We start from the raw sequence: 13,563 nt of genomic DNA on the forward strand, positions 1-13,563 counted from the left end.
GTGTTCAGACCCTTTCCTCAGTACATTGTTGAAGCACCTTTGGCAGCGATTACAGCCTCGAGTTTTCTTGGGTATGACACTACACGCTTGGAACACCTGTATTTGGGGAGTTTCTCCCATTCTTCTCTGCAGATCCTCTCAAGCTCTGTCAGGTTGGATGGGGAGCGTCGCTGCACAGCTATTTTCAGGTCTCTCCAGAGATGTTAGATCGGGTTCAAGTCCGGGCTCTGGCTGGGCCACTCAAGGACATTCAGAGACTTGTCCCGAAGCCACTCATGTGTTGTCTTGGCTGTGTGCTTAGGGTCGTTGTCCTGTTGGAAGGTAAACCTTCGCCCTCAGTCTAAGGTCCTGAGTGCTCTGGAGCAGGTTTTCATCAAGGATCTCTCTATACTTTGCTCTGTTCACCTTTCCCTCGATCCTGACTAGTCCCCCATGCCCTGCCACTGAAAAACATCCCCACAGCATGATGCCGCCACCACCATGCTTCACAGTAGACGCTTGGAATTCAGGCCAAAGAGTTCAATCTTGGTTTCATCAGACCAGAGAATCTTGTTTCTCATGGTCTAAGAGTGCTTTAGGGGCCTTTTGGCAAACTCCAAGCGGGCTGTCATGTTCTCCCCCGATTGCTCAGTTTGGCCGGGAGGCCAGCTCTAGGAAGAGTCTTGGTGGTTCCAAACTTCTTCCATTTAAGAATGATGGAGGCCACTGTGTTCTTGGGGACCTTCAATGTTGCAGAACTTTTTTGGTACCCTTCCCCAGATCTGTTCCTCGACGCGATCCTGTCTCGGAGCTCTACGAAGGAACATTTATTCGACCTTATGGCTTGGTTTTTGCTCTGACATGCACTGTCAACTGTGGGACCTTTCCAAATCATGTCCAATCAATTGAATGTACTACAGGTGGACTCCAATCAAGTTGTAGAAACATCTCAAGGATGATCAATGGAAACCGGATGCACCTGAGCTCAATTTCGAGTCTCATAGCAAAGGGTCTGAATACTTATGTATAAGCTATTTTTGTTTTGTAATTGTAATTTTCTTTCTCGCTTTGTCATTATGGGCTATTGTGTGTAGATTGATGAGGGAAAAAAATAATTTAATACATTTTAGAATAAGGCTGTACGTAACAAAATGTGAAAAAAGTCAAGGGGTCTGAATACTTTCCGAATGCACTGTACATTGCAATCACAAGTTGATTATGAGGTAAATGTACGTTTTTCACATTGTACAAGATACTGTACAAACATACTCAAACAATCCATTAATACAGTAAATGAAAAAACATAATGACGAAAGATGTCAAACATATACTGACAAAATTATTACTTTCTCTGTAGATTACATTACAATAACAAAGTGTTTTCGCCGCCACTGTTTCGGTAAAAAGCTGAGGGATGGGGCTGGAGGAATGTAACCACTCTCAAATTCATAGACAGTGCTATGGATGCGAGGACTGACCATCCATGATATCAACATTATAGTTTTAACAATGTTTTGAGGCTAAACAGTGTATGTTTACATGTACTTTGTTTACAAACATTGGAGTAAAACAAGCTTATATTTTGGGTTTTGATGGGGTATGACAGTTGATCTAACGTCATGAGGCATTTATAAGTTATATTCTTCAATAATCATTGGGTACATATCATACTTTTTTCTCTATTTCTTTTATGGATGTAGCAACTGCAGATTATCTTTAAGAAAACTATGTGAGAAATATCTGTTCCAAGCATACTTGCCCCTATCTGTGTCGTATTATCTTGTTCACTGTGCTCTTAAGGTTGAGGCATATGATGCTGTCTACAGGGCATGCACTAAGCCTACCCTGACCCTCTTTGGGTGTCTCGAGTCTCCACTCACCCCTCATCATGGCTGGCTAGGCTGGGACAGGAGGGGGGCGCCAGGGGGGACAGGTGATGTTCCCCAGGGGTTACTCAGAGGGGGTCCTGGGCTCCTCACCGCTGGGGCAGTGGGTGTGGCTGACCCTCTTCCTCTTCCCCCATGGTGTTGTGTGTGTGAAGGCGTGGTCTCCCCTCTGTCTCCACAGTCTGGCATCTATGCAGTAGGTTGACAGCAAACAGGGGCACCACCTGCACACCAGACAGGAAGACAGTGTCACTGACTATGACTACGAGGACCTCTGATGGTAGCTGGAATACCTGCTATTTGCTGCTCGACTGGCAAGGAAAGACCTGGATTGATAGAGTGAAAAACGTTCCAAATGTTATGTTTTTTTCATATTAATACTATATAACAATATAATAACAATGTATAGACTAAAACGTCATTTCAAAATCAACATACTGTACTGCGTAAGGTTCAGTAAAGGTTCAGTTGCTGTATGTAGCACAGGAATTCCCTAATCCACAGTGACTCCTGACCCCCCATTAGCCACCTGTGCAATGATCAGCTTCCTGGTTTTCGGTTGGCTGGCGTCGGGAAACTCCTCTCCAAAGCAGAGGTCAATTTCATAGCGAGGTTTGGGTCCCGCCCCCTGGATATAGTCCTGGAGCTCTGTGGAGAGAGATAAGGAGGGGATGGAGCGACAGAAGGGGAGGGATAGAGAGAGAGAAGGAGATGGATGGAGGGACAGAAGGGGAGAGATAGAGCGAGATAAGGAGAGGGATGGAGGTACAGAAGGGGAGGGATAGAGAGAGAGAAGGAGAGGGATGGAGGTACAGAAGGGGAGGGATGGAGAGAGAGATAAGGAGAGGGATGGAGGTACAGAAGGGGAGGGATAGAGAGACAGATAAGGAGAGGGATGGAGGGACAGAAGGGGAGGGATAGAGAGAGATAAGGAGAGGGATGGAGGTACAGAAGGGGAGGGATAGAGAGAGAGATAAGGAGAGGGATGGAGGGACAGAAGGGGAGGGATGGAGAAATGGAGAGCGAGAATATGAGAGGAATGGATAGGGAACTAGGTTCACCATCTCACCATGTCACATCTGTTTGCTACACAAAAGTTGCTTTAGTAAAGACCCTACCCTTCAGAAATATAGGTGTGTCCAGCAGCTTGCAGGTCCTCTCCCTGTCCAGTTTGTTGGGCCTGTCTGCGTGTTGGGCCAGAGGGCCACTCCAGTACACCCTGCCCTGGCAGAACCTCTTGATAAACACCCCATCTGGAGCCACCCACACCAGGACGCCCCTCTCCAGGTGGGGCAGCAGGCGGCCCATGGCCTCAGCGATGCCCAGGGGCAGGGGGATGACCCCTGGAGGGGGGAAGGGGACCTGTTGGGCTGTGCAGGGTCCATAGATCCTCTCGTTCCCCAGGGGGACCTGTCCCTGCAGGAGGAAACAGCCGTCTGGGGTGCTGGTGGTTACATCCACAACCAGCTGGCCCTGGTAGAACAGACACACCCGCACACGCAAGTCTGGACACACACACACACACAGACGCAAACAAACACACACACACACTAATTAATCAATCAAGCATCAACCACCCAGGTAGAAGAGAAAACCGCGGGAAGTAGTATTTTTCTATTCCGATTTTTCAGGGGGGCTGCAGTACCCTCAGCACCCCTACTTCCTGCGGCTATGCCAGCACTACTGCGACCCTCCAGGCTCTAGTTTGAATGACCCTGCAGTGTATGGGTTGTCTTACCAGAGATCTGTGGTGTAGGGCCGACTATGGAGAGAGGAGCAGAGCTGTCCCTCTGGGGAGTCCCTGTGTTGGACCAGTAGTACACATGGTCCCCTTCCAAGCCCTCTAGATGGGAGAGAACACACACACAAATATATCTGACTCAACATTGTTCAGTTATTCAGCTACCAGTCACAAGTGCATGGAGGCTGATACTGACCGCTGGAGTTGACTCTTCTATCCCTGACCTCTGATTCCCTATGGCAGCCAAACTGAGGGGACACACATATTTACAGCAAATCATCTGATTTACAGAACATTCAGTGCAAATGTGCAACACTTGATTCCTATGTAAATGTAGAGTTGTTGCAACCATTGTCCTCTAGATGGCAGCAACTATACATCTGCCACACATCATTGAAGAGAAAACCTGCCATGTTACCTGTGGATAGTGTGTGACGGTGTTCCTCAGGGGAGCACTGGAGTGGCTGGTCTGAGGACTCTCAGTCTGAGGAGATTCTGAGAGAGAGAAGGCGGAATAGAGAGTAAATAATCACACTTTTAACCCATAAAGGGCTCTGAGCTCTCTAGACTAGAGCTTCATGAGGAGACTGGAAATTGCAGCTACTGGTACCTGAGTCTCTGCCTGTCTCTGGCTCTGCCTGAATGTGGTAGACCTTGTAGGGCTCGGATACGTCTAACTGGCTGCGCTCTGGGACCTCCATGAAGTCTGTGCTCTTGTTGAGGGCACAGCGGAGACGAGTTTTCCAGGTGGTGGGATCTGCCTTGTCCCTCCCCTCCCAATACTTCCCCTTATACACTGCCCACGCCTGGTAAGGGGAAACACACACATAAACACACACACACACACACACACACACATACACAAACACATAAAAAGAAGGATATGAGTGCCAAAAGAGAAACACAGAGTACGTTTATGGCTGATGAACATAGCTGTGCCCTGGACACCATATGTGAACTGATTGCCCCCCATCTATCCTCAGAGTTCGTACTGCTCGGTGACCTAAACTGGGATATGCTTAACACCCCGGCCAACCTACAATTTGAACTAGATGCCCTCAATCTCACACAAATTATCAACAAACCTACCAGGTACAACCCCAAATCTGTAAACATGGGCACCCTCATAGATATACTCCTGACAAATTTACCCTCTAAATACACCTCCGCTGTCTTCAACCAGGATCTCAGCGATCACTGCCTTATTGCCTGCGTCCGTAATGGGTCCGCGGTCAAACGACCACCCCTCATCACTGTCAAACGCTCCCTAAAACACTTTAGCGAGCAGGCCTTTCTAATTGACCTGGCCCAGGTATCCTGGATGGATATTGACCTCATTCCGTCAGTAGAGGATGCCTGGTTGTTCTTTAAAAGTGCTTTCCTCTCAATCTTAAATAAGCATGCCCCATTCAAAAAATTCAGAACTAAGAACAGATATAGCCCCTTGTTCTCCTCAGACTTGACTGCCCTTGACCAGCACAAAAACATCCTGTGGCGTACTGCATTAGCATCGAACAGCCCCCGCGATATGCAACTTTTCAGGGAAGTCAGGAACCAATATACACAATCAGTTAGGAAAGCAAAGGCTAGCTTTTTCAAACAGAAATTTGCATCCTGTAGCACTAACTCCAAAACGTTTTGGGCCACTGTAAAGTCCATGGAAAATAAGAGCACCTCCTCCACTGATAAATCTACAATAATCGAGAATTTCAACAAGCATTTTGCTACGGCTGGCCATGCTTTCCACCTGGCTACCACTACCCCGGCCACCAGCTCTGCACCCTCCGCTGCAACTTGCCCATGCCCCCCCGCTTCTCCTTCACACAAATTCAGACAGCTGATGTTCTGAAAGAGCTGAAAAATCTGGACCCCTACAAATCAGCTGGGCTAGACAATCTGGACCCTTTCTTTCTAAAATTAGCCACCGAAATTGTCGCAACCCCTATTACTAGCCTGTTCAACCTCTCCTTCGTAACGTCTGAGATCCCCAGAGATTGGAAAGCTGACGCGGTCATCCCCCTCTTCAAAGGGGGTGACACTCTAGATCCAAACTGTTACAGACCTATATCCATCCTGCCCTGCCTTTCGAAAGTATTTGAAAGCCAAGTTAACAAACAGATCACCGACCATTTCGAATCCCACCGTACCTTCTCCGCTATGCAATCCGGTTTCCGAGCTGGTCATGGGTGCACCTCAGCCACGCTCAAGGTCCTAAACGATATTATAACCACGATCGATAAAAGACAGTACTGCGCAGCCGTCTTCATCGACATGGCCAAGGCTTTCGACTCTGTCAACCACCGCATTCTTATTGGCAGACTAAATAGCCTTGGTTTCTCAAATGACTGCCTCGCCTGGTTCACCAACTACTTCTCAGATAGAGTTCAATGTGTCAAATCGGAGGGCCTGTTGTCTGGACCTCTGGCCGTCTCTATGGGGGTGCCGCAGGGTACAATTCTCGGGCCGACTCTATTCTCTGTGTATATCAATGATGTCGCTCTTGCTGCTGGTGACTCTCAGATCCACCTCTATGCAGATGACACCATTTTGTATACATCTGGCCCTTCATTGGACACTGTGTTAACAAACCTCCAAATGAGCTTCAACACCATACAACACTCCTTCCGTAGCCTCCAACTTCCTCTTAAACACTAGTAAAACTAAATGCATGCTCTTCAACCGAACGCTGCTTGCACCCGCCCACCCGACTAGAATCACTACTCTCGGCGGGTCTGACCTAGAGTATGTGGACAACTACAAATACATAGGTGTCTGGTTAGACTGTAAACTCTCCTTCCAGACTCACATTCAGCATCTCCAATCAAAAGTTAGATCTAGAATCGGCTTCCTATTTCGCAACAAAGCCTCCTTCACTCATGCTGCCAAACATGCCCTCGTAAAACTGACTATCCTACCGATCCTTGACTTCGGCGATGTCATTTACAAAAAAACACTCTACTCAGCAAATTGGATGTAGTCTATCACAGTGCCATCTGTTTTGTCACCAAAGCCCCATATACTACCCACCATTGTGACCTGTACGCTCTTGTTGGCTGGCCCTCACTACATATTCGTAGCCAAACCCACTGGCTCCAGGTCATCTATAAATCACTGCTAGGCAAATCCCTGTCTTATCTTAGCTCACTGGTCACCATAGCAACACCCACCCGTAGTCTGCGCTCCAGCAGGTATATCTCACTGGTCATCCCCAAAGCCAACACCTCCTTTGGCCGCCATTCCTTTCAGTTCTCTGCTGCCAATGACTAGAACGAACTGCAAAAATCTCTGAAGCTGGAGACTCATTTCTCCCTCACTAACTTTAAGCGTCAGTTGTCAGAGCAGCTTACCGATCACTGCACCTGTACACAGCCATTCTGAAATTAGCCCACCTGTCACGATCGTCGGAAGGAGCGGACCAATACGCAGCGCGTGGAGTGAACATGATGACTTTATTTATAAAGCAACCACGTAAAAACAACAAAAGACGATAGTGAAGTCCTAACGTAACAATACACTGAACTTTGAACAATAACCCACAAAACAAAGGTGAAAACTGACAGTTTAAATATGGCTCCCAATCAGAGATAACGAGCCGACAGCTGACACTCGTTACCTCCGATTGGGAGTCATTGACCACAACATACAACACCTAGAAAAACAACCCACAGACCTGCAAACATAGAAATACACCCGACAGAACTACCAACATAGAAAAACACCCAAATCCCCAACAAAACAACATACACTCTAGCTCACATACAAAAGTCCTAGAGCCAGAGTGTCACAGTACCCCCCCCTAAAGGTGCGCACTCCGGGCGCACCAGCATACGCTCTAGGGGAGGGTCTGGGTGGGCGTCTGTCCACGGTGGTGGCTCTGGCCCCGGTCGTGATCCCCACCCCACCACAGTCACAAACTGCTTAGTAGGCAGTACCGGACTAAGGGACAGCACCTGACTAAGGGGCAGCACCGGACTAAGTGGCAGCACCGGACTAAGGGGCAGCACCGGACCAAGGGGCAGCACCGGGCAAGGGGCAGCACCTGACTAAAGGGCAGCACCGGACTGAGGGGCAGATCCTGGCTGGCTGGCTCAGGCGGATCCTGGCTGGACGGCTCTGGCGGATCCTGGCTGGCGGAAGGCTCTGGCTGATCCTGTCTGGCGGAAGGCTCTGGCTGATCCTGTCTGGCAGAAGGCTCTGGCTGATCCTGTCTGGCAGAAGGCTCTGGCTGATCCTGTCTGGCAGAAGGCTCTGGCTGATCCTGTCTGGCAGAAGGCTCTGGCTGATCCTGTCTGGCAGAAGGCTCTGGCTGATCCTGTCTGGCAGAAGGCTCTGGCTGATCCTGTCTGGCGGAAGGCTCTGGCTGATCCTGTCTGGCGGAAGGCTCTGGCTGATCCTGTCTGGCAGAAGGCTCTGGCTGATCCTGTCTGGCGGAAGGCTCTGACGGCGTTGGGCAGACGGGCAGTTCAGACGGCGTTGGGCAGACGGACAGTTCAGGCCCCGTTGGGCAGACGGGCAGTTCAGACGGCGTTGGGCAGACGGGCAGTTCAGACGGCGTTGGGCAGACGGACAGTTCAGGCCCCGTTGGGCAGACGGGCAGTTCAGACGGCGTTGGGCAGATGGACAGTTCAGACGGCGTTGGGCAGACGGACAGTTCAGGCCCCGTTGGGCAGACGGACAGTTCAGACGGCGTTGGGCAGACGGACAGTTCAGGCCCCGTTGGGCAGACGGCAGACTCTGGCCGTCTGAGGCGCATCGTAGGCCTGGTGCGTGGTGCCGGAACAGGAGGTACCGGGCTGAGGACACGCATCTCAGGGCTAGTGCGGAGAGAAGCAACAGGGCTTGCTGGACCCTGGGAACGCACATGACGCCTAGTGCGGGGAGCCGGAACAGGGCATGCTGGACCCTGGGGACTCCCATAACGCCTAGTGCGGGGAGCCGGAACAGGGCATGCTGGACCCTGGGGACTCCCATAACGCCTAGTGCGGGGAGCCGGAACAGGGCATGCTGGACCCTGGGGTCTCCCATAACGCCTAGTGCGGGGAGCCGGAACAGGGCATGCTGGACCCTGGGGACTCCCATAACGCCTAGTGCGGAGAGCAGGAACAGGCCGGGCGGGGCTGGCGACGCGCACCGTATCCCTGGTGCGAGTGGCCGGAACAGGCCGGGCCGGGCTGGCGAGCGCACCGTATCCCTGGTGCGTGGAGTAGGAACAGGCCGGGCTGGGCTGGCGACGCGCACCGTATCCCTGGTGCGAGTGGCCGGAACAGGCCGGGCCGGGCTGGCGGCGCACCGTATCCCTGGTGCGTGGAGTAGGAACAGGCCGGGCTGGGCTGGCGACGCGCACCGTATCCCTGGTGCGAGTGGCCGGAACAGGCCGGGCCGGGTTGGCGAGCGCACCGTATCCCTGGTGCGAGGAGTAGGAACAGGCCGGGCTGGGCTGGCGACGCGCACCGTATCCCCTGGTGCGAGTGGCCGGAACAGGCCAGGCCGGGTTAGCGGCGCACCGTATCCCTGGTGCGAGGAGTAGGAACAGGCCGGGCTGGGCTGGCGACGCGCACCGTATCCTTAGTGCGAGGGACCGGAACAGGCCGTACCGTGCGGGAACACACACTACTGGCTGCACCACGGGACTAGGAACGGGCCGGACCGAACTGGTTACACACCCCAGTACCTCACGCCGTGCCTCAACGCTTTCCTTCCCTGCTTTACCCAGTTGCCCCCCTTGACCTGGTAGCCCACTGAATCCGTCCCTTCTCTGCCTCCGTCAGCCCCCTTAACCTGGCAGCCCTCTGACTCTGCCTTGTGGCAGCCTCCTGCTGCTCCGTCGCCCAAGCCATGTGCCCCCCAAAAATTTCTTGGGGTTGCCTCTCGTCCTTCCGACGATGATGGCCCTGCTGATGCCGTTGCTCCTCTCGCCGACGCCTCTCCACCGTCTCGTTCCATGGTCGGCGATCCATACCATCTAGGATCTCCTCCCAAGTCCAGGACCCTTTACCTTCCACCAGTTCCTTCCATGTCCAGACCCTTTGTTCCTGGACGCGCTGCTTGGTTCCTTTATGGTGGGTTATTCTGTCACGATCGTCGGAAGGAGCGGACCAATACGCAGCGCGTGGAGTGAACATGATGACTTTATTTATAAAGCAACCACGTAAAAACAACAAAAGACGATAGTGAAGTCCTAACGTAACAATACACTGAACTTGGAACAATAACCCACAAAACAAAGGTGAAAACTGACAGTTTAAATATGGCTCCCAATCAGAGATAACGAGCCGACAGCTGACACTCGTTACCTCCGATTGGGAGTCATTGACCACAACATACAACACCTAGAAAAACAACCCACAGACCTGCAAACATAGAAATACACCCGACAGAACTACCAACATAGAAAAACACCCAAATCCCCAACAAAACAACATACACTCTAGCTCACATACAAAAGTCCTAGAGCCAGAGTGTCACACCACCCAACTACCTCATCCCCATATTGTTATTTATTTTGCTAATTTGCACCCCAGTATCTCTATTTGCACATCATCTTTTGCACATCTATCATTCCAGTGTTAATTACGAAATTGTAACTATTTTTGCACTATGGCCTATTTATTTATTGGCTTACCTCCATAACTTACTACATTCGCACACACTGTATATATATTTTCTGTTGTATTCTTGACTTTATGTTTTGTTTACCCCATATGTAACTCTGTGTTGTTGTTTTTATCGCACTGCTTTGCTTTATCTTGGCCAGGTCGCAGTTGTAAATGAGAACTTGTTCACAACTGGCTTATCTGGTTAAATAAAGGTGAAAAATAAAAAATAGAGGAAGAGCAACATATGCACTGATATGCACATGGACATCCAAATCAATGCATTAATTAGGTCTATATCAATTACATTGATCAATCTATTAAGTTAAATTGGACTTGACACAATGTATTGCTTGCCACTGTATCCTCAACAATACCTTGACACCTAAATATGTTGGTATTACATGGCTCCTGAGGGGTCTCTGTTTGACCATGTTGTACACAATCTTGTGTAAAAAGGTTTATAGAAACAATATACATTCTAACCTTGAATAGTGCTGCATCTTCGTTCAGACTATAGTCATGTTTAGCCGCATGTTTCCATGGGATCCTGAACATCGTTTTGTCTTCGTTCTCCCAGGTGAGTCCTGCATACTTTCCGCTGTCTATCTGCGCTATCAGCCACTCTCTCAAATGCATTTTCTTGACCGGCTCCTCCATCTTTAAAATACATATGAAACGAATAGGCTACTACCAAAAAATCTAAAAGTTGTTCTTGCATGTGTAGATACCACAAGTAAGCCTATTCACAAGATCCCTCTTTGCACATAGACTATAATATTCAAATACAAAATTATTAATCAAAATAAAATGTCTATATTTCAGTTAGGCTATATCAATATTTTCCATTATTCATTTCAGCACACCGAATATGACCATGGAAATGTGCCCATGAAAGTAATCCTCATGCACTGTAGAAGTGCTCAGGGCGCCTTTTTAAATGAAAATGAAAGTAAAAAGTGGGCTAAACCAAATATGATCTATCTGAGAGTACTTTCAGTTTCCGACTAGATTTGTAGGCTACATGCTATGGGCTCAGTTAGCAGCCAGAGTGCAGGGAAGTGTGTTTTTACAAAAAAAAATGAAATTCCATTGCTGGTACTTGCAGAACATATTTTTTGGACAAAAAATACAACCATTTTATCCTAAATAAATTATTAGAACAATTCATTTTAGCCTACCTATTCTTTTGTAAAACAAGACATCTCTCTACTTTATAGGCCTACAGTCAGTTCAGTTATGATAAAATATTGCATGCCATTACAGCCTTTCGAAACAACTGATGTAACTAATTTTTCAATATCTGAAGTAATCTATTATCAGTTACCTTTCAGCCTAGTTTATTTTCCTCATGACTGAGTCGCCTTTGGTTTCCCTTTCCCTTCATCATGTGGCGAATGGAGATTCATGCACCACAGTAATGCTCTTTCAGGATGAATAGCTTAACATCTGTTTATTTCATGAAGGGTTGTGAAAGTCCCAGGGGTCACATAGGCCTATAGAGAATGTAATTTCAAAAATCATTAGTATGATTCTAGCCCAATCAAAATACCTATTAAAAATACATCAAAAGAGAGAAGGGAGATATTTATCAAGTTATTATGAAGTGAAATTAATATATGATAGCTTGGTTGAAAGTAACTGAAAAACATTTTAGTAATTAAAGACTGTCCTGTGAGGAATTGTGCCTCTCTCTCCTCCCCCAGTCTATGTGGAGAGGTACAGAGATGATAGGAGTGGAGAGACTTTGACAGAAGAAACAGGGGGATTTCCCCTTCAATCAACACTGGAATAAACTGTGTTGTTATTAAAGGGGACCCCCTGGGTAGTCATGTTGTTTCATGCTCACAGGCAGGCAATGCGCAATTTCTTGAAAAAATTTAGGTATGTGTGTGTGTGTGTTTGTGTGTGTGTGTGTGTGTGTGTGTGTGTGTGTGTGTGTGTGTGTGTGTGGATGTGCGTGTGTGGGCCTATGTGCGTGTGTGTGTGCCTGTGCTGTGTGGGTGTGTGGTGTGTGTGCATGTGTGCGTGTGTGCTCTGTGTGTGTGTGTGTGTGTGTGTGTGTGTGTGTGTGTGTATACACGTGCATAGTTGTGTTTCTCTGTCTGCTATAGGTTTTGTTTCCTGTTCTTAACCACAGCAGTGAAGATTCATTTAGCCTCTGATGCAAAGGGGGGAAAACATCACGACAAGTCAGCACACAACATCTATATTTGGAGCAGAGATGAAGTGTTCCAACAAGATCAAGATTTGTCCTTGGCTGTCCCAGTATTCACATTCCTTTGACTCTCTAGTAGGCTCACCTTTATGTGTATCAGGTTGTGTTTCTACAGTATATGTATCATTTTATTTGAAAAGAGATAGGAAATCACCTTTAAAGGTGCACACACATACACACAGATGCACAAACACACACACACACACACACAGATTAGAATTACCTTACGCTAACGCAATCTTCCGCTAGAACGACCAACACACACACACGTATGCATGCATGCACGCACGCACACACATACACACACTCACAAACACACAAAGACACACACACATAGTATACTATACTAGGTCCTATTGGCTAAGATCTAACTCGCCCACACACTGAAACCTGGTAACAAATTCCATGTGAAAGTGAAAGTTAAATGGATTGTTCTGGAAAGGCTCTCCAACTCCTGCTCCTTTTATTACCAGCAATGAAAAAATAACAAGCAGTACTTTCATTCAGACCAACTGGTAGAAATAGAGTCCATGTCATTGGCCTACTGACAGTACAAGAACAAGGACCATATTACATACATACAGTGGGGAAAAAAAGTATTTAGTCAGCCACCAATTGTGCAAGTTCTCCCACTTAAAAAGATGAGAGAGGCCTGTAATGTTCATCATAGGTACACGTCAACTATGACAGACAAATTGAGAAAGAAAAATCCAGAAAATCACATTGTAGGATTTTTTATGAATTTATTTGCAAATTATGGTGGAAAATAAGTATTTGGTCACCTACAAACAAGCAAGATTTCTGGCTCTCACAGACCTGTAACTTCTTCTTTAAGAGGCTCCTCTGTCCTCCACTCGTTACCTGTATTAATGGCACCTGTTTGAACTTGTTATCAGTATAAAAGACACCTGTCCACAACCTCAAACAGTCACACTCCAAACTCCACTATGGCCAAGACCAAAGAGCTGTCAAAGGACACCAGAAACAAAATTGTAGACCTGCACCAGGCTGGGAAGACTGAATCTGCAATAGGTAAGCAGCTTGGTTTGAAGAAATCAACTGTGGGAGCAATTATTAGGAAATGGAAGACATACAAGACCGCTGATAATCTCCCTCGATCTGGGGCTCCACGCAAGATCTCACCCC

At 48.1% G+C, this 13,563-nt stretch overlaps 1 protein-coding gene across 1 annotated transcript; it reads right to left on the minus strand.

The window, feature by feature from the left end:
- Nucleotides 1-1,133: 1,133 nt before the first annotated feature.
- irf10 (interferon regulatory factor 10) lies at nt 1,134-11,118 on the minus strand. The gene is made up of 8 exons (XM_041855943.1): nt 10,686-11,118; nt 4,217-4,412; nt 4,025-4,101; nt 3,803-3,854; nt 3,604-3,708; nt 2,984-3,370; nt 2,395-2,513; nt 1,134-2,089 (listed from the first exon to the last, which is right to left on the minus strand). The coding sequence occupies exons 1-8, from the start codon at nt 10,857-10,859 to the stop codon at nt 1,955-1,957; spliced, it is 1,245 nt and encodes a 414-aa protein (XP_041711877.1). The 5' UTR covers nt 10,860-11,118; the 3' UTR covers nt 1,134-1,954.
- Nucleotides 11,119-13,563: the final 2,445 nt, after the last annotated feature.

Source organism: Coregonus clupeaformis, chromosome 30 (genome assembly GCF_020615455.1).
Source record: "Coregonus clupeaformis isolate EN_2021a chromosome 30, ASM2061545v1, whole genome shotgun sequence".
Taxonomy (NCBI): domain Eukaryota; kingdom Metazoa; phylum Chordata; class Actinopteri; order Salmoniformes; family Salmonidae; genus Coregonus; species Coregonus clupeaformis.